The 20,730-nt window shown below is 35.8% G+C and overlaps 1 protein-coding gene and 1 non-coding gene across 2 annotated transcripts; one reads left to right on the forward strand and one right to left on the reverse strand.

The window, feature by feature from the left end:
* Positions 1-14,021: 14,021 nt before the first annotated feature.
* On the reverse strand, positions 14,022-14,128 carry LOC116206478. Its single transcript, XR_004156708.1, has one exon. It is a non-coding gene; the product is annotated as a small nucleolar RNA R71 (small nucleolar RNA).
* Positions 14,129-18,541: 4,413 nt separating this feature from the next.
* Positions 18,542-20,373, forward strand: LOC116204250 (homeobox-leucine zipper protein HAT22-like). Its single transcript, XM_031536330.1, has 3 exons — positions 18,542-18,943; positions 19,925-20,004; positions 20,163-20,373. The coding sequence occupies exons 1-3, from the start codon at positions 18,542-18,544 to the stop codon at positions 20,371-20,373; spliced, it is 693 nt and encodes a 230-aa protein (XP_031392190.1).
* Positions 20,374-20,730: the final 357 nt, after the last annotated feature.

Below are 20,730 nucleotides of genomic sequence, written 5' to 3' on the forward strand. Positions count from 1 at the left end.
AAATAACCTTAGTTTCCTAAAGCCAGAAATAACAAAGGAAACTAAATAAATGCTATCTAGAATAGTTGACAGTCTTTTATTCCTTTTTCAGCATCTCATGGCAAGTCAGTTGAATAAAGGCCTTTGGAGACCCAATTGAATTAGACTCCTCTTGGCCCAAAAAGCCTATCAGCAAGCTCTCCATAACTTGTTGGATTTGTTTGGCATTCGCCCGTGTGATTGGCTTACTCGGAACATGCAAGCCTCCAAGATCTTGTGCTTCAGCTCCCTCTTCACGAGTCCGACTTCTAAGCTCGTGTGCATCAGCCTCATTGTCATGCCCATGATCCTCATCATTCTCCCGCTTTTCAAAAGGATTCGTCCTCGAATCGAAACCTACATCAATCGGAGAAAGATCAAAAATACTAAAAGTTGGGCTAACATTATATTCACCTGGTAAATCTATTTTGTAGGCATTATCATTTATCTTGGCTACGACTTGGAATGGTTCAATTCCTCGTGGACTCAATTTGGATTTCCGTTAGTTTGTAAATCTTTCCTTCCTCATATGAACCCACACCTAATCTCCTGGTTCAAAAATCACTTTCTTCCGTCCCTTGTTGGCACGTTCAGCATATTGTTTATTCTTCTTCAAGATATGTTACATCGCTTCTTCATGAATCTTTTTCACCATATCTGCCTTTTTCTTTCCATCAAGACTAGAAATCTCACTCATAGGCAAAGGATTAGATTCAAAGGTGTTAATGAATTAAAACCATACACAATCTGAAATGGTGAGAAGTTAGTAGAAGAATGTATTATACGATTACAAGCAAACTTAATAAACGGTATGCAATCTTCCAAAGACTTCAAATTCCTTTTTATGACTGTACGAAGAAGAGTGGACAATGTCCTATTAACCACCTCGGTTTGCCCATCCGTTTGGGAATGACAAGTAGTTGAAAGCAACAATTTAGTTCCTAACTTTCCCCACAAGACGCGCCAAAAATGACTCAAGAACTTAGCAACCCGATCACTAACTATGGTCTTAGGTATCCCATGCAATCGCACTACATCCCTAAAGAACAAATCAGCAATATATGTGGCATTATCAGTTTTGTGGCATGGAATAAAATGAGCCATCTTAGAAAATTGATCCACAACTAAGAAAATGGAATCTCGTCCTTTATTAGACCTAGGCAATCCTAGGATGAAATCCATGGATATATTAGTCCAAGGCTCATTAGGAACAAGTAAAGGCATATACATTCCATGGGGTTTGACTGTTGATTTCGCTTTCTTACAAGTAACACATTTAGAGCAAATTCTCTCCACATCTCTCTTCATATGCGGCCAAAAGAAATGTTCTCTCAAAATATCCAAAGTCTTAACTACCCCGAAATGACCCATAAGACCTCCCCCATGCGACTCAAGCACAAGTAATTCACGCATAGAAGAATTAGGAATGCATAACTTATTCTCCATAAATAAGAATTCGTCATGCTTATAGAACTTACCAAATGCACCCTTTTCGCATGCACTATATATAGCACCAAAGTCAGAGTCTTGCATGTACAACTCCTTAAGATGTTCAAACCCAATAAATTTAGCATTTAGAGTAGAGATAAGTACATACCTCCGTGATAATGCATCAGCTACCACGTTTTCCTTTCCTTGCTTGTACTAAATCACTATGGAAACATCTCCATGAATTGGACCCATTTGGCATGTCTTCGATTCAGCTTGTTTTGCCCTTTCAAATGCTTCAATGATTCATGGTCCGTGTGTATGACAAATTCCTTCGACCACAAGTAGTGCTGCCACGTCTCCAAAGCACGGACCAAACCATAGAGTTCCTTGTCATATGTAGAATAATTCAAAGCGGCTCCATTTAGCTTCTCACTAAATTAAGCAATCGGTCGTTTTTCCTACATCAAAACAGCACCTATACCAATTCCGGAAGCATCACATTCAATCTCGAAAGTTTTTGAAAAATCAGGTAAAACCAATAAAGGTGCAGAACAAAGCCTTTCCTTAATCAAATTAAATACTTGCTCTTGCTCTACTCCCCATTTGAAACCTATATCTTTCTTAACCACTTCCGTCAATGGAGTAGCCAAAGTACTAAAATCCCACACAAATCGCCTATAAAAACTGGCTAGACCATGAAAACTTCTTACCTCGGTTACGGATTTTGACGTCGGCCAATCCTTAATTGCTTTCACCTTTTCCTCATCAACCTGAATACCCTTGGAACTAACAACAAATCCCAAAAACACAACTCGATCCATGCAAAATGTACATTTCTTCAAGTTAGCATATAATATTTAATGTCTCAATGCCTGAAGCACGCATCGCAAATGATGAATATGATCCTTCAAGCTCTTACTATACACCAAGATATCATCAAAATATACAACCACGAATTTTCCAATGAAAGCACGCAAAACATGATTCATGAGCCTCATGAAAGTACTAAGTGCATTAGTTAATCCGAAGGGTATAACTAACCACTCATACAAGCCATGTCTTGTTTTGAAAGCCGTTTTCCACTCATCACCCTCTTTCATCATAATCTGATGGTATCCGCTTTTTAAGTCTATTTTTGTAAATAAAGTGGATCCATGCAATTCATCCAACATATCATCTAATCGAGGAATGAGATGTCGATACTTTACCGTGATTTTGTTTACAGCGCGGCAATCAACACACATTCGCCAAGTGCCATCTTTCTTTGGCACTAGCAACACCGGGACCGCACAAGAACTCATGCTCTCACTCACATGCCCTTTAGCTAAAAGCTCATCCACTTACCTTTGAAGTCCCTTTGTCTCCTCCAGATTACTTCGATATACTAGCCGGTTCGGAATTGCGGCTCCTGACACAAAGTCAATTTGATGCTCTATTCCCCTTATTGGTGGCAAACGATTGGGTAATTTCGTGAGAAAGACATATCTAAACTCCTGCAAAAGGTGTATGAGGATCAACTCCGAATCAAGAGATCAATTTGTGAGAAAAGTGAGGTAGAAGCTGAGATTGAAAGAAAAAAAAGAGTGAGCAAGTGAGAGAGGAAACTGGTAAGACTCAAGAGGAAGAAATTCGGGAGAGTAAAAAGAAAGAGAGTTCAGTTATAGATAAGAGGAAAGAGTTAGTTGAGAGAAAAGAGAAAAAAAATGAGTTTCTATGCAAAAGAAAGAGAGATCAAGAGAGCATTCAAAGCTAATCGCCCAATGATCTTATTTGTTTGCAATGAGGCTTATTTCTCTGACCTTAATTCTTCTTTGCCAAGTTGTGTTACCTCTCTTTTGCAGGTGTCAATGGAACAAGTGTCACCTTTCTACCATCATTGACAAAAAAGTATTGATTCTTATACCCATCATGTATTGCCTGTCTATCGAACTACCATGGCCTCCTAAGCAACATATGACTAGCATGCATGGGCACTATATCACAAAGAACTTTATCCTTGTATCTCCCAATTGTAAAGGAAACCAGAACTTGCTTGTTCACCTTCACTTCTCCACTTTCATTCAACCATTGCAGCTTATATGACCTATGATGCTTCAATGTACGCAATCCCAACTTATCAACAAGTAACTTACTAGCTACATTCACACAGTTACCCCCGTCAATGATCAAACTACATACCCGATCCTTCACTTGGCATCTAGTGTGGAATATATTTTCCCTTTGCACATCATCTCTCTCTTCTTCCTTAATTTGTACATTAAGTGCTTGCATGACTACTAAGGCATTCCCCTCAACAGCATATTCATAATCACTCATAGAATCATCTTGTGTTGGCATTGAATCACTTTCCTCTTCTTCAATTTCAATTTCCCAACTATCCAGCATGATCATTGCTTTTTTATTTGGACATTGAGAAGCAATATGCCTATACCCCAAATACCGAAAACATTTGATATCTCTATTCTTTTGAGGTTAGGATGTAGAGTTACCTCTCTCCTTGTTGTCCCCTTGGCTCTTGCTCATGCTCCTTTCAGCATTCGATTTGGGTTTCTCTAATGGCCTTGAGCTGGCACCTCATTTCAACTTTCAATTTGAAGATCCCGAATAAGAACCACCCTCATGCTTGGCTGGTCTCCCTCTCTTGAGTTGCCATTCTACTTTCATGGCCATGCTAACCATCTCTTCTATCTCCACATAATGTTGCAACTCCACCATATTAGCAATTTCTCGGTTCAAACCACATAAAAACCTGGCCATATTTGCCTTTTCATCTTCTTCAATGTTTGCCCGAATCAAAGCTATTTCCATCTCCTTGTGGTAGTCTTCCACGCTCCTTGTCCCTTGCCTTAGACTTTGCAATTTTAAATGCAAGTCCCAATAGTAATACGAGGGAACAAATCGCCTCCGCATGACAGTCTTCATCTCATCCCAGGTCTCAATAGGTCTTTCATGATTCTTTCTTCTTCCCTTAACCAATTTGTCCCATCAAACGATGGCATAATCAGTGAATTCCACCGCTGCAAGCTTCACTTTCTTCTCTTCCAAGTAATTATGACAATCAAATACAAGCTCCACCCTCTTCTCCCATTCGATAAAAGCGTTAGGGTCATTTCTCCCTTGAAAGGGTGGTATCGTCATTTTAATACTCCCAATATTCCTATCTACTCCATCTCTAATTGCTTGATCTCGCCTACCATGTCTTCGCCCCTCATTCCTAACTCATCTGGCTCTCCTCACACTTCCCATGGATGCAATTTCATCATCTTCCTCATAATTTTCATCTTCTTCATCGTGAGGATTCGTCGGCTGGCGGATTAGTCTCCTTGTATTGGGAACTTGCACATGCTGCCTAGGTTGCTCCCTCTGTATTTGATCAATTCGTTGATCTTGCTGGTCCATTCTATCACGGATATCTCCAAAAACAACTTCCAATCTCTCAAATTGTTGCTGCATGGCTTTCAAAGTAAAAGCAACATCTTGTTGGCCGGCATTACTGCCATCCCCGGTTGTAAATTCATTGTCTTTTCCTGCGAAGCTCATGTTTGCATTACGAAAAGAAAATTGGTGTTAGGACCTCACAACTACTCGCTCACGTGTTTGCCCTCAAATTATCGTCACTCAACACTCGTGTTTCGCTCAGTTCAATGGCTTTTTCCCTCTGATACACTCACCACTCTTGCCTCTTTTCACTCTAATTTCCTCCTCAAAGTTCTTTAAAGAACTCAACAACTTACAAATCAAAGACAACTAGCTCGTAATAATTCAAAACAACAATTAATATATTAGCCCTAACTTGGACACAAACTAACAGGGAAATAAATGGTTAAAGAAGTTAACCAAGGAAAGGTTTTAGGAATGAAGAAATGAATATATCAGAGTAATATATGGCTGGAAAGACATGTTGGATGATATAGGGAAGGGAATACGGAAGATCAGGTATTGGGTAATTATGGGAGCAAAATCAACAAGGATCAACAACAAGGTAAATAACAACTTTAGAATGATCTGATGCAAAGAATCCGGATCAAATAGACACCGACGGCTTTTTTCTTTTCTTTCTATCTTTTTATTTTTTTTCAGCTCTATTTTTTTTGGCCGAATTTTTTTTTTTCTCTCTCTGTTTTTTTTTCCTACTAATCAATCCATAACGAACAAGTTAGATGAAATGAAATTCAACGAATTGAAATGTAAAGGATAGGATAAACTTGATTTGGAGCCTGATGCTCTGATACCAAAATGATGCAGACCTCACGAAGGATTGTGAAACCCGACGACCAACTTGAATCGATTCCCAGATCGCCAAACACAGATTTAGATAAAGAGAATTATTGACCCGTCGTTTATAGAGAAACAAGAACCAACAATATCAAGACAAGAATTATTGACCCCGTTGTTTATGAAGAAACAAGAACCAATAATATCAAAGTGTACCGAACAATCACAAGCTGTCACACTTGCTCGTCCGAAGGAGTTCAATGCAGAACAAAGGAGAAAATCTCACCAAAATACCATAATAGTCTACCTCTAATCAGCTACTCAGCCTCCTTTATATAAGCTTAGGAGAAACTGGAAAATAATAAACTAGGCAACTGGAATAACCTTAGTTTCCAAAAGCCAAAAATAACAAAGGAAACTAAATAAAGGCTATCTAGAATAGTTGGCAGTCTTTTATTCATTCTTCAACATCTCATGGCAAGTCAATTGAATAAAGGCCTTTAGAGACCCAATTGAATTAGACTCCTCTTGGCCCAAAAAGCCCATCAGCAAGCTCTCCATAGCTTGTTGGATTTGTTTGGCCTTCGCCCGTGTGATTGGCTCACTCGGAACATGCAAACCTCCAAGATCTTGTGCTTCAGCTCCCTCTTCACGAGTCCGACTTCCAAGCTCGTGTGCATCAGCCTCATTGTCATGCCCATAATCCTCATCAGGGTGGTTGGATCCAATAAATCTCTCATCTCTCTCTCTTTACGACAACCTTGATAGAGGGGTGGTTGTCAAAATAGGGCACCTCTGCCCCTGTTCATTTGTTCTTAGTGAGTCGCAATAACTGGAAACTTTTATTTATGGCGAGGGATAGTCATGTCATTTTGCTTAATACACTATCCTAATCCGGTTGTAACTTACACCTACATAGGATAACATGTGCTTTCTTTCTCAATTACTACTTCTGGATAGATGGAGTTTGTATCCACTCTAGGCGTGGTTGTTGTGCACAAATTTTTAAACTTTTATTAAGATAATATATATGTGGGCAGAAGATGAGCTATTTACACAAAAGATACTCCCTAAAATAATTACTAATGAAACTAAATAACTAATTGATATAAAGCAAAAGGGAAAAAAAAATGTACATGTTAACCTTGGTTTAAGGAGGTGCACTGTTTTTGGGGATGAAGTGTAGTGGAGGCTAGTGTACAAAGAAGAACAAAAAATGAGAGACAAATGAGGGGTAAAGAAGTGGTTATTTATCATTGTGTTTTTACTGTGTCACCCTTAATTCAATCATTTTTACTTTTTGTGGCATATGTAATTTGGGCAATTCTTGAAAATTATTTGAAGACATTCTCGGTAAAACTCATATGAGGAGAAGGGTTCACTTAATTAGGCGGGACGCTGTCACCCAACCAAGGAGTGTGGTGGGTTGGACATTGAATTCTCAGCATGATGATCTCTGGTTGGCTCATAAGAAACCTAAAATTGAGTTATTGCTTGATGAATGCTCCTTAGTAGCCCATTGTTTATGCCAATGCATGCTGGCTCTTTTGGTCTTGGAGGATTTTAGATAACTTTTCTTTGACTACTTGATCCAACTCTGTCATATCATTAGAACATCGCAGGAATTTTTGCGGGTTAATTAACGCTGCAGCTGCTCGTGTAACCAATTCACTAGTTTACGTATGGAAATACATTCATTGGACCAAATTAGATGAAGGTTGGACCAAGCTTAACATTGATAGTGTCTCCAACACCTAGTGCAGCTAGAGCGGGAAGGTTAATTCGTGATAAGAATGGTATACATTTTGTGTGTGTTTTTTTTTTGTACAATATTGAGGTCACGTCTTCAGTTATGGTTGAACTTTCGGATGTACATCCGTTCCTGTGTCAGGGGAATCAAATGCCAAAGTCAAATTAAGTTATGAATTCATTTGCCAGGATCCCGTTTCAAGGGTACATGATTTCCCCACATTAAATGCACGTGAGCCCTACAGTGTACTATGCATCCAACGGTGGGAAGACTCCGTGTTACTGGGACAAGAGGTCACTTTAGAAAACTCCATGAAGTTTTTCACGTAAAATCAACAGGAAAGGTTGATCAACGGATTTGACTGCATCATACAGTAATTAATGGTTCTGTATATTTTGACCAATGGATTTGACCACTACACACTTTAAGCAAAAACGGGATGTGTATATTTTGTGTATTAATGTGTACATTCTATCTATATATATATTTAAAAAAAATATATCCTTTTTCTTCTGGTAAAAAATTATATGTAACGGTGATATTTTTTTTATACTAATGAGGTCGGAGCCCCATAGTGGCGGAGATGGCAGTGGTTTAGCCGAACTCCGGTGATCCGACGTGTGGATTGATAGAGAGAGAGAGAGCGGGCCGAACCGCCCCCTAGACAGAGAAGAGGCAGTTGACGGTTTTTAGAAAATTATGATATGATTTTCTTAGTTGGGCTTTGGCCCTATTAATCGTAAAACTTCATGGGCTTGTCCCCATATATTGGGCTTTAGAGGCTTGGGCCAGTCCAAATACTTTACTTATTCCTATATTTAGCCCATGTCCATCTCATATTTAGATATATATCAGGGAATTTGGAAAAGCATCACCATATTTATGCAAATAAGATATATGAAATCATATGATTATTTATCCGACAGTGCAAATTACATATAGATTATCCTTTTATTGGCTATGATAATCCAGTTGCAAATAAGATTCTGTTTTAGTTCTTTTAATTATCAACTAAGTAATTTACATTTGGTCAAAGCTATTTGTGCAATCTAATCTACTATTCTCACAAGTATTATTGTTTACCTTTTTAAGTAAGTCCATGACTAGTCTCGTAATTTCGTGATTCTCTCTTCCCACCAATCTCTTTCTTTCCTATTTTATTTCATCAGCTATGTTTTTTTTTCTCCTAGTTCCGTCATCCCATTAGATCTTATCCTTTTTTCTTGTTTATTTATGTTTTTACTTTGAGTTTGCAAGACTTACAATTTCAATTGCTATTTTTTTTTACTACTAGTGAACTACTTTGGACGAACATATATTCAGCCCCTATTTTATAAGAGCAAACCACTAATATCTCTTTTTTCATATGACAATTCAAATATAGTTTAACTTTATCAATTCATTTCCTTTTCCTCATCATATGATATTCTTTTTTGCTTTTCCGAGATTTTGATTGATACAAATATTAATATAATGATTTGTCATTAATTAAGAAGTAACTGAGTCGCCCGTTGAAAAAAGGAATTGTGTCTGGTAACAAATAATAGAGGAGATAAGTTTGTGACTTACTCATATAAATGGATGCAAATCCTCTGTCCCATCTCCCTTCCCTTTAAACAAGATTTAACACATGTCCTAATATAAGATAATGGATTATGTTTTTCACATACAATTTCTCTTTCTCTTTTTTTCCACAAAATAATAAATTAAAGATTCATTTATAAAGAAATTTCAAAATTCATAAAAATAACAAATTAAAATTAAATACTCTTATAACACTAATTTGAAATTTCACAGAAAAGTGAAAAATAAAACAAAGATTAAAGATTATAAAGAAAATTTATAAAAAAAAGTCATAAAAGTAACATATTAAAATTTGAATATATTAAATTAAATAAATTGAAAATTTCATAGAAATGTAAAAAACAGAGAGTAAATAAATAAATAATCACTTATAATTCATAAATTGCAGAAAGTATAAAGTAAATAAGAATTCAAAAAAATTAAAGTGCAAATTGAAAAATAAAAACGGCAGAAACTAAATGATCAAAAATAAAAAATTTAGAGGACTCCAAAGTATTATAAAATTCGAAATAAATTTAAAATAAAACTTCAAAAAGTGAAAGATTCTGAAAAGTCCAAAATTTATAAGTGAAAAATAAAATCGAAATTTAGATAAATGAAATAAAATTGAAAAAATAAATAATAATTTCGACAAATCGAGGCTGATTTATTTCTTGATTATATTTGTGCATAGACACGATTTTTTTCCTCTACCTCAATATCTGTTACATGAAACATGCGAAAATAACGAATCAATTCCTAGAACGAAGTTGTTTTTATCTTCCTTGCTTAGATGAGTTTGTGGTCATATTCTAGAAACTAAAAAGAAATATCAATTTTTTTAAATAACCCAAAAAAAAATTCAATCTTTCACCAATGAGATGAAATCCGGGAAGTTTTAATTCATTTCCCCAAATAAAATTTCAGATTTTTCTAATATTTTTACTTTTTTATATTTTAGTTTCTACCATTTATTTGATTTTTCAAATTGTACTTTAATTTTTGAATTCTTCTTCAGTTTATATATTTTTTTACATCTTATGAAATTTATGCTATTATTTATGTATTTGGACTCTATTTTTTTCTTTTGTCTGAAACTTTTTATTAATTTTTTAGATTTTAATATGTTACTTTATATTTTTTTTATAAAATTTCTTAACAATTTTTAATCTTTTTTTGTGAAATTTTGTAATGATTTTTTTTATAGTTTTTATCAATTTTTTAGATTTTAAATTGTCATTTCTGTGAATTTCTTGAAATTTTTATGAAGGAGTCTTCAATTTGTTATTTTGCTGAAAAGAGAATAAAGGAGAGAGAGAGGATTTCATGTGCGTGTCCATACACATTAAAGAAAATTACAAATCATTATTAATATTTTGTTAGGACATGTGTTAGTGGTCAAAGGGACATGAGATGGGAACATGGAATGGGGACAGAGGATATCCCATATAAATTAAGGGTCACGAAATATAAAATCATTAGAAAACTAAAAAATATATTATGTATTGATATAAATTAGGGATCACAAAAAAATAATATTTAAGTTTGTAAAAGAAAAAAAAAAAGATAAGATACTAATGGTTTAGGGAGGACAGAGAAGATAGATATAGGGGAAGGATTTTATAGATTACACATAGGAGAGGGCATGATTTTTAATGTAAAATAACATAAAAATATATATTTAATTGCTGGAGAGTTAATCATGGAATTAGGAACTACCTCATAAATTTGCTTAAATAGGAGATGAGGACATCTAGTCATGTAGACAATAATAGTTGTGGAAATAGTAAGTTTGGTTGTCGAAATAGTCTCGACCTGTACATTTCTTTGTTAATAAGATATTCAAAGTACATAAGAGTTCTTTACAATGAAATTCAATCATCGTTAAAATCGTCTCTTTGCTGATATCCAATTATCCATGCTTATAGAAAGCTACTTTTGGAAGTGAACATCCAAAAGCTTTTATTGAATTTATTTCATTTGAACTTGGGTGACTTCATGAGAACTAGTTTTTGTATCAAGTTCGTGTTGAGCACAAAAACTTTTTTTTCTTCTTTTTTGCTAAAATAGTGAATATTTAATACGGGGTTAACTCAAGTCAAGGTATAAATTCGGTAAGAAATTGGTAGTTTTTAGGAAATGAAAAATAGTAATAAGATTCTATTTTTATGTAGGGTTTACCACAATGTTTTCAAACCCAGCTGGGGCATCAAATCGACCTCTTTGCCAGGTTACGGGACCGATTCAACCACTAGTTGAATTTTTTTTTTAATTTCAATTTTCAATAAATTATAAAAATAATGAAAATAATGACCAGTGCAATATACTTTTGCTTGGTCTTCGGCCCCATTCTACAGAGGAAAAAAAAATTAATTACTAACAGTTCACAAATTAACACAACAAAACGTGAATTTTTTTTAGTGTAAAGATTACAAAAAATTTATAACAAGCAACAATAACATTGAGAACCAATATCCGGAGGTTTTCAAGATTTTATTAAATAAGTTATGATTAATATGCAAAATTGACCTACAATTTGGAAAAAGAATCGTGTATATATTCTAATTTATATATCTAACAAACTGGGGAAAGAAAAGATATTTTTCGATATTCAGTATTATTATCCCCCATTGAAAAATAAAAAAGAAAACATTGATTTATATGGAATTTGGGTATCACCACTTAACAACTTGAGCTTTTAAGTAGGAATAGGCCCAAACCCGTATAAGCACAATATAAATTCAATATGGTATCAAAACAAGTTATACTTCCACGTGCCACGTGGGCTCACCTACCAAGCCCAGTATCAAGAGCAACCAAAAAAGTTTGTGCTTAGAGTTAGTCAAATTTCCCCTCATTCGAGCATGGAAGATGAGACCGGCTCGAAGTCAGTTGTTGAGAGCGAATTTAAGGGCACGTGACAACATATAGGCAGAAGAAGACCACACGTGCGCGTGTGTGTTGGGAATTGTTATCCCACATTGAAAAATCAAGTACTTTTAAGTGGAAATGAACCAAAGCCTATATAAGTCCAATGATAATTCAATACTCAAATAACTGTTTGACAATAACAGTGAATATCAGATGCTTGAATCAATGAATATGAAAATTTGTACTCTCTATGATAGATTTCTTTCCTTGGTCTTATTTATTTTGCTTGAGGACAAGCAAAAGTTAAGTGTGGGGAAATTGATAAGGGCATATTATACTCATATTTTATTACGCAATTCATGTTAAATTATTATTAATTTTATAGAAATTATAAGAAGGTGGTGCTTAATTATGTGTAATTTGATATTGTAGGTCTTTGAGGACTTAGATGGAATTACGAGCAATATTGAGGAGTTTTGCACAATTTGGAGCCAGCCTATATCTTTCAGAAATCTTTTTTTTTTTTGGTTTTAGGATATAAATACTCCTTATAACAAGATTAGGAAACCTTGGGGGGAGCCATCTTTCACTATTCTTTTAACCTAGAGAGTTTTTGGTGAGAGTCTTGTCTAAAGCCGTCACTTGGATCAATTGATTTGAAGCGAAGAATCCTGGAAGAGACTATTCCTTAAAGGAATTGTTGGGTCTTTGTTTTAGGATTCAATATCTTGAGTCCACTGCTGAATATGAATTATATTGCAATGACTCTTTAGAATTATAATTGTGTTTTCAATTTTATGATGTTCTAAGCTTCTCTTGTGGGAATATGATGAAACCCTAGGTAGCTAATATGATGATTGTAGCCATGTTATAGGATTAATAGATGTGTGGATGATTCAAATTTGCAATTCCTATAATTTCAATTTTAATTCTTAATTCATTATAATTGTTAGAAACACTATTGATACGGGAGTTGATATAGGGTTTGTTAGGAATTCTTGATTAGATTAATTAGTTAAATTTGGAAGCTGCGTTAATTAGTTTAATTAGAGATTATCCATGGATTAATGCAATGTTTCTAGTTAGTTATTCGCTAAGACATTAGGGATAATTAATTTAGGGCATTAGGCAATTGTAGCATTGGAAGGCGTATGATTGTAATTTAGAGTCCACTATTAATTAGAGATGCGGGAGCTGATTATTTAATTATTTGTTTAAGACTTTAATTTTAAAGGCTTGATAAACTCACTTGAATGACCACATGGCTATTAATCTATATAACATGATGGCAATCTGATTAGTGAAACTAGGGTGGATTCTATTTTTCCCACTTCCAATTGATATATTTTCATACAATTTTCTTTTTGCTCTTTGTGACGATTTAGGTTAGTTAGTAGTTAATTAGTTAATTCTCTCAATTTGATTGCCTAGATAATAATATAATCTAATATAGGTTTATTACTTAATTAATCCTCGTGGGATCGACACTCTATCACTATATTACTTGATATGACCCAGTACATTTGCTGGTAGAATTCGCGCTTATTTTTATATATATTCGCCGTTGCCGGGGATTAACTTAATATTAGACCACTTTTAGTTCTATTGTTAATTTAGGCGTACTTTACTGTGTGTTTATTTCTTGTTCTCTTTGTAGGTATTCTATGCGCAGGAGTAGAAGTGTTAAACTTCTACCATTAGATCCTGAGATAGAGCGCACCTTGCATCGGTTGAGAAGAGAGAACATAAAAAGGAATAATTGCAGGCAGTTGAGATGGCAGATGATGACATCAAACGCTAGATACAGGGTGCTACCAGAGCACTTCGAGACTATGCAGTACCTACTATTATGAGTTCTGCGATCAAAAGGTCCACTATTCCAGCTAATAACTTTGAACTGAAGCCGGCACTCATCCAGATGGTTCAATCAAATCAGTTTGGAGGATATCCCAACGTGAGTCCTGATGAGCATATTGCAGGATTCTTCCAATACTGGAACACGGTAAAGATGAATAATGTCAGTGATGATGTTATTAGATTACGGTTTTTTCCTTTCTCACTTAGGGATAAAGCGAGAGCCTAGCTCAATTCACTGCCATAAGAGTCCATCACCACCTGGGCCGACCTCTCATCTAAGTTTCTTAGGAGATTTTTCCCACCAGCTAGGACTGCAAGATTGAGGAACGAAATCACTAACTTCACCAAGTTCAGTGGTGAATCACTTTATGAGGCGTGGGAGAGATTCAAGGAGGCAATCAGAAAGTGCCCACATCATGAATTGCCAGATAATCTCCTAATTGCCAGACATTAGGGATAATTAATTTAGGGCATTAGGCAATTGTAACACTGGAAGGTATATGATTGTAATTTAGAGTCCATTATTAATTAGAGATGCGTGAGCTGATTAATTAATTAGGGGTTTAAGACTTTAATTTTAAAGGCTTGATAAACTCACTTAAATGACCACATAGCTATTAATCTATATAACATGATGGCAATCTGATTAGTGAAACTAGGGTGGATTCTATTTTTCCCACTTCCAATTGATATATTTTTATACAATTCTCTTTCTGCTCTTTGTGACGATTTAGGTTGGTTAGTAGTTAATTAGTTAATTCTCTCAATTTGATTGCCTAGATAATAATAGAATCCAATATAGGTTTAGTACTTAATTAATCCTCGTGGGATTGACACTCTATTCATCATTATATTACTTGATCTGACCCAGTACACTTGCTGGTAGAATTCGCACTTATTTTTATATATATTCGCAGTGGATCAGGATTGCCAATCGGCGACACCGACCCTGAATCAACCGGGGACTTCGACTCGGGGTCCCTGGTCGATTCGGGATTAGGGCTACCAATCAGCGACCCCAATCCCTCTACCGAGGTCGCCGGCGACCTCTATGGGTGTCGGCGCCCTTGGTGGAGGGTTCGGGGTCGCCGATTGGTGGCCCCGACCCCCTCCCCTTTCGATTTTTCATAATAGGACTAAAATAAAATAAAATTGAAAGTTGAGAATAGGAATGATAAAAGAAAAAGATTTAGAATCAAAATAATTAAAAAGCTAAAGATTGAGGACTGAAAATGGAAAAGAAATTAACGCCATAATCCCCTATATCTAACGGAGCAAACCACGGGGGGCTAATTGTCCCAAATAAAATAATACGGTGTAATTTGTCCCGACTTCAAACCACAATTGGGGTTTTTGTATTTTTCCCATATATAAAAGTTGAAGCGCATAGTCGTCGGAACTCTATTTGAGAACCCTCAACTTCTAGTTGCTTATGTAATCTATTTGAAAACCCTTGGCTCTTGGTAATGCGTCTCTTTAGGTATTTGATGGATTATGCGAGTCGATCGCTATAAGATGATTACAGGAGGAGCATTGGGACACGAAGAATTAAATGAGAAGCACTAAGGAGCAAATGACAGCTGCGCACCGCTTTCCTCGTATATCGGTTTTGTGCTAGAAAAGTAGCAACAAGGACTCAAGATCTGGGGAACCAGCAAAACAGTAAAAAAATTTTACCTTTGACCTCCCCCACTCTCCCAATATAAATGGGGGTGACCTATTAATTCTTTCCACAAGCAGAAGCAGCATAGGAATTACTGGAAGGAAAAGACGATGAGCGGGTGTCAGAGCAGAGAGAGCTCCTGAAAGAATGGAGATGATGCCTCTGATAGTAATGAGGAGAGCATCATAACTATCAGGATGTCACGCTCGTGTGATTAGCTATCGTGGGCTTAGCCATTATAGGGGGATAGCTGTTGCTTTCAGGACAGGAGTTATGGGGATCGGAAGACCATGAAAGCTCCAGGGAGGAGTTAACCTTCAGGGACGACTTCGAAGGCGATCCAGAAGGTTACTTCCTTGATCTCCGTAAGAAGTTGACATTCTCTTACAGAGTTCATCTTAAACAAGATCTGGCGAGAAGATGACGACGACCCGTAGTTAAAAAGCTGTACGCGGATCGACCTAAGAGGTGCAGCTGTTCAAAAGTATCTTTTTTTTTTTTTTGTGGTTGACGACAATGGTGAAGTACATGTATAGAATTGAAAAAATGCTCTTGCAGTAATGTAGACACTGTATGGACTATCGTAAATCCTAATAGATTCCGAATTCAGTTATAATTGCTTACTATAATTTTCTTTTTGGTGGTAAATGATAGGAGTGTAATCAACATGTGTATCCTAATTCCACTTGTACAATATTCTCACTGCGATGCGAACATACCTGATTCTGCGTGCATGACTACATGGATAATTGTATGCTTTTGACTATTTTGTAAATTGCAACAATTTCATTTGGTTTGTACAGTGTCCATCCTTCCTACCAAACATTCTAAACAATGTCTGATGTATTGGATTTCAAATTAGTATTCTGGACAGATCTTGATTGCGGGAGATGGATTTGGACCGTTTTCCATTTGGTCTGGGGTAAAGAGCGCTCTGCTAAGTTGACACTCCTATTGATTGTTTAAATTGAAAATTACAATATACCCACAATTGGAGCCTTTAGTCTAAACAATGGCATATACTGAAGGGCAATAAGAGGAGAACTGTAGCTAATGTCTGAATGATTTCAATAATTTGTCGAATGTAAGCTGGATAAGGCCATTCTTTTGCTCATAGTCAGATAATGAAGGAATTGAGGGGTCAGAATTAATCCCTATAAGCGGATCACAACGAGAGTTACCCAAACACCCGGGACGCGAAGAAGTATATGGAACAGTTGAATTATCCCATTGACTATCATTTTCTCTGCAGAAGAAGCAACTTTTACACTTCCCAACTTCCAACTGGATTAAGGACTAGGGAATCAGCAAAAAGAAGACTGAGCACTCCTGCATTCAGTAAATTTTTTACCCTTAACCTCCCTAATGCTCCTTATATAGATAGGGATGGACTCTTTTTTCTTTCATAAATAAACACGCGCAAGACTAGCTTAGGAATTAGTCCAAGTAGGAAACGATGGGCGGGTGTGAGAGCAGAGAGAGCTCGACAAACGATGGAGATGATACTCCAATTGTTACAAATAGTCTCATCGAATAATGAAATAAATTTGCTACAAACTATCAATTTATTGTATTTCTAATTTATATTACATTAAATATTAATCAAAATTTATAAATATAAAAGTCCCGATCAATGCGCAGGCAAAGTTGAGACTAATTCTCGTTTGGTAGTGATTCAGCATGACTATGAGATGCTTTTAATTAATTCCGAAACCTACACTGCGAGTAAAGTTTGTCACTTCAAATTAGCGAGGCCACTTAAAACCTATTATATTGTGATCATGCTTTTCTATTAGAAATATTGAAAAATCATATACGAATTAGCGGATAACAATGTTAGTTAATAGCATAGCATGTTAATTAGTATAATATTTTACAAGATTTGAATTATTTACTAGTAATTAAGAATTAAGAGTTCATAATTTAGGCATGTAAGTAGTTTTATCACATAAACTAATATGATAAATCAAAACATTGACGAAAATATTCCCACCCGCTTCATTGCGCAGGTGCACCCCAGCATAGTTCTATTGCAGTAAAACTCATTCGGAGTTTTACCATACCTCGTGGATCATTGGATTAAATTGTGAATATAATATGGAGCAGGGTTTTGTAGATTTACTAACAACAAAAATAATAATAATTTCGTAATTTCTTTTTCAATTACAAGAGAGGCTCATTGATTTAATACGATGAAATAAAAATCTTAACAGCTAATAAAAGGGTATGGATAATCTCATAATGAGAATCGAATCTACAACATCTAGGTTGATAGGCAATAACGTGTGTCATTGTACTGTACTCTCTTTTTAAATTTTCTATTTTTTATTGTCAAAAGATCTATATAATTCTTCTTTGGGCAATTAATTTTGCACGGTTCCACTTTTTTTTTTATCCCCATATATTACTAGCAAGGAACCATGAAAATGCAAATACCTTTTCTATGAAACCTCATTTTTATGTCGGGAAAAGAAGGGGAAAAAGATTTTAAAGATCTCTTTCTTAATTTCTTTTTTATATTTTCCAAGTTCTGGAAAATATTTCCCTAATAGAATTTTTTTTTAAAAAAAAAGAGCGCGCCAGAAGTTTTCGGCAAATGGCCTCAATGTCCACTTTCTTGGCGGCCACACTAATTTGAGGGGGGAAAAGTTAGTGGGGAGTAATAGCCAACTTTGACAAAAGAAGAAATATAATTTGGAAATCTGGAATTGTGTATAGAAAAGAGTATATATTAGGGTCTCACACTCATGCATGGAATTAGTGGAGTCAAAACAAAGAAATTAATTAAAAGAAGGAAATTCGTTGATTCTTTTTTTTTTTTTAAGTACAGAAGCATTGAATTCAATCAAAGGAAGTTTATGGTTTCCTCAAAGGGAGTCAAGCCACCAAAATTCCACCCATAACGCTTCACACGTAAATAAATATATATTTTACCTTTGTTATTATTATTCCTCCCTATACAATATAGGCATCAGTATTATTTTCTACCATAAATACACCCAATCAGAAAAACACCGTATATAAATTATCGAGAAAAGAAAAACGCCGTATATATTATATGACTCCCCAAAATACCCCAATAAAATCCTCTCCTTTCTCAACCCTAAGTTCGTCTACTTATCAATTATTGCTCATCCCTGTCTCTCGGGAGGTTTCTATGAGCATTTGTGGGCATGGCGGATGCAGAGGAAGCATGCTACACGGGGCTAGGTCTAGGGCTCGGGGTGGATGCGTATAACAATTACCATAACAGCAAAAAAGGGGAGCCGAAGATGGATGGTACGCTAAACATCAATAGCAAGCGTAGGGACAAGCCGTATATGGTGAGCCTGGAGCTCTCCCTCTCGGTGTGCTCAGAGGGGGATGAGGAGCACCAGGAGGAGGAGGAAGACCGCATGGCTGTGGACCAGGTCAAAGCCATCGCAGTCGGGACCTCTAAAGTCTGTAGCCGTGACAGTATCGGTAATGATCATGACGGGAACGATATCGATGGGTGTAGGAAGAAGCTGAGGTTGACGAAGGAGCAGTCGGATTTGCTAGAAGAGAACTTCAAGCTTCATCAAACTCTTGCTCCGGTACTACAATCCTCAACATTCCTTTTTAAATTTTGTAATTTTCACACGTTTAATCATCTTTGGGCGTTTAAAATAATGATCCGAGAGAACAGTTAGTAGTTAGGGAAGCTTTCCTTTCAGCGCTCTGTTACTATTTCGATAGAAAACCTTCTGCTTCTTTGATTTTGAATGTATCAATACAGGTGAGATACATGGTCGACAGCTTAGAACAATATATGTGTTAATCTCACATGATATTTTCTCATCCTCAAGTATTCTAAAATTTCATATAGTTTTCGATTCAAAAGTAATAATAAACAATAATTCTAATGTGGGTTGATTCAAGTGGTTCGGCACTTATTCTCCTTATACAAGGTCTCGGATGCGAGTCTTGTGAATGGAGTGAATCGACGCTGGGAGATTTTTATCTCTTAATTGTCCAACGCGCTAGAACTGATTAGTTGGGAACGGCTTTAAGATACCGAGTTGCATATAAATATATATATCATAAGCAATGATAATAATTTTTTTTTCGGAGGGCATTAGTCTTTTTTACTATCTAGAGATTCTACTTTCTAGATTGATAGGTCAAGGAGGAAGAAGATTGTATGGAAGTCAAACAACTCTATCAGCAGTTCTGAGAAAATCGTATCTAATTATATGCACTAGCCGTTATTCTGTTTCTTTTTTGAATCTATTATTGAATTCACGTGAATATTTCTTCAAATTTATTGGGATCATTCATTTTTGTGATTAGAATAATTGTTTTTAATCGATTACTATTGGATAAATGAAGGCTCAAAAGTAAGCACTCGCTAACCAACTGAACCTAGCAAGTGGAAAGTTTGGTTCCAGAACATAAGAGCAAAGTAAATGGAGGACATTAAATTTGTTGTTTAAGTTTTATTGAATCCACGTGAATATTTCTTCAAATTTATTGGGAACATTTATTTCTGTGATAAGAATAAGTGTTTTTAATTGATTACTATTGGATAAATGAAGGCTCAAAAGCAAGCACTGGCTGACCAACTGAACCTGAAGACACGGCAAGTGGAAGTTTGGTTTCAGAACAGAAGAGCAAGGTAAATGGATGGCATTAAATTTGTTGTTTAATTTTTTATTTAAAATGTTTGCACCTTTTTAGTCCTTTTTCGTTAATTAATTATCATCTTTAATTATTATTATTATTTCGGTCATTTTTTCTGGTGATGTAGTTACCAGAATGAGTATTTATTTTCAGGAGCAAGCTGAAGCAGACCGAGCTAGATTTCGAGAAACTTAAGAAGAAGTGCGACAGCCTGAGCCATAGAAACCGAAGACTCGAGAAGGAGCTGCACGACTTAAAATCAACGAAAGACGAGCAGTCATCACCATGCACTGTTCAGCTTCCTAGCACGTCCCTGCTATGTTCGTCCTGCCAGAAAATCATTGGTGCTAGCGAAAGAAATTGAAGATCGCAGCAGTTTTTATTGCTACAGCCGGAGAAGATAAATACAGACTGAGATCTAGCTACTAATGGTTATATTAGGTTCATAGGAGCGAATCAAAAAGAGTTTAATTATCTAACTCGGCCTTTTATTTATAAATCTTTACTATTAGATAGATATGGCTTACTGGCTAGGCAGTGAAAAATAAGGGTTTGAAGTTTTGGATGTCGCCCAAAGTCTACTGACTGAAATAGGACTGTAGGGATTGATAAATGACATGATGCTAGCTCTTCTATTTGTTGGGTGGAATTGTCCCTCTGATAACGTGGTACTTTCTATTGAAACAGAGGTACTTCGATTCACTGTGAATTTTCAAAAGTA

Source organism: Punica granatum, chromosome 4 (assembly GCF_007655135.1).
Source record: "Punica granatum isolate Tunisia-2019 chromosome 4, ASM765513v2, whole genome shotgun sequence".
Classification (NCBI taxonomy): Eukaryota; Viridiplantae; Streptophyta; class Magnoliopsida; order Myrtales; family Lythraceae; genus Punica; species Punica granatum.

What these genes read in the sequence shown, in the direction of transcription:
- LOC116204250 (XM_031536330.1), top strand. Translation starts at nt 18,542, where the DNA reads ATGGCGGATGCAGAGGAAGCATGCTACACGGGGCTAGGTCTAGGGCTC. An exon ending in TTCATCAAACTCTTGCTCCG is followed by an intron (nt 18,944 to 19,924) that starts GTACTACAATCC and finishes GGATAAATGAAG; the next exon opens with GCTCAAAAGCAAGCACTGGC. An exon ending in TTTCAGAACAGAAGAGCAAG is followed by an intron (nt 20,005 to 20,162) that starts GTAAATGGATGG and finishes ATTTATTTTCAG; the next exon opens with GAGCAAGCTGAAGCAGACCG.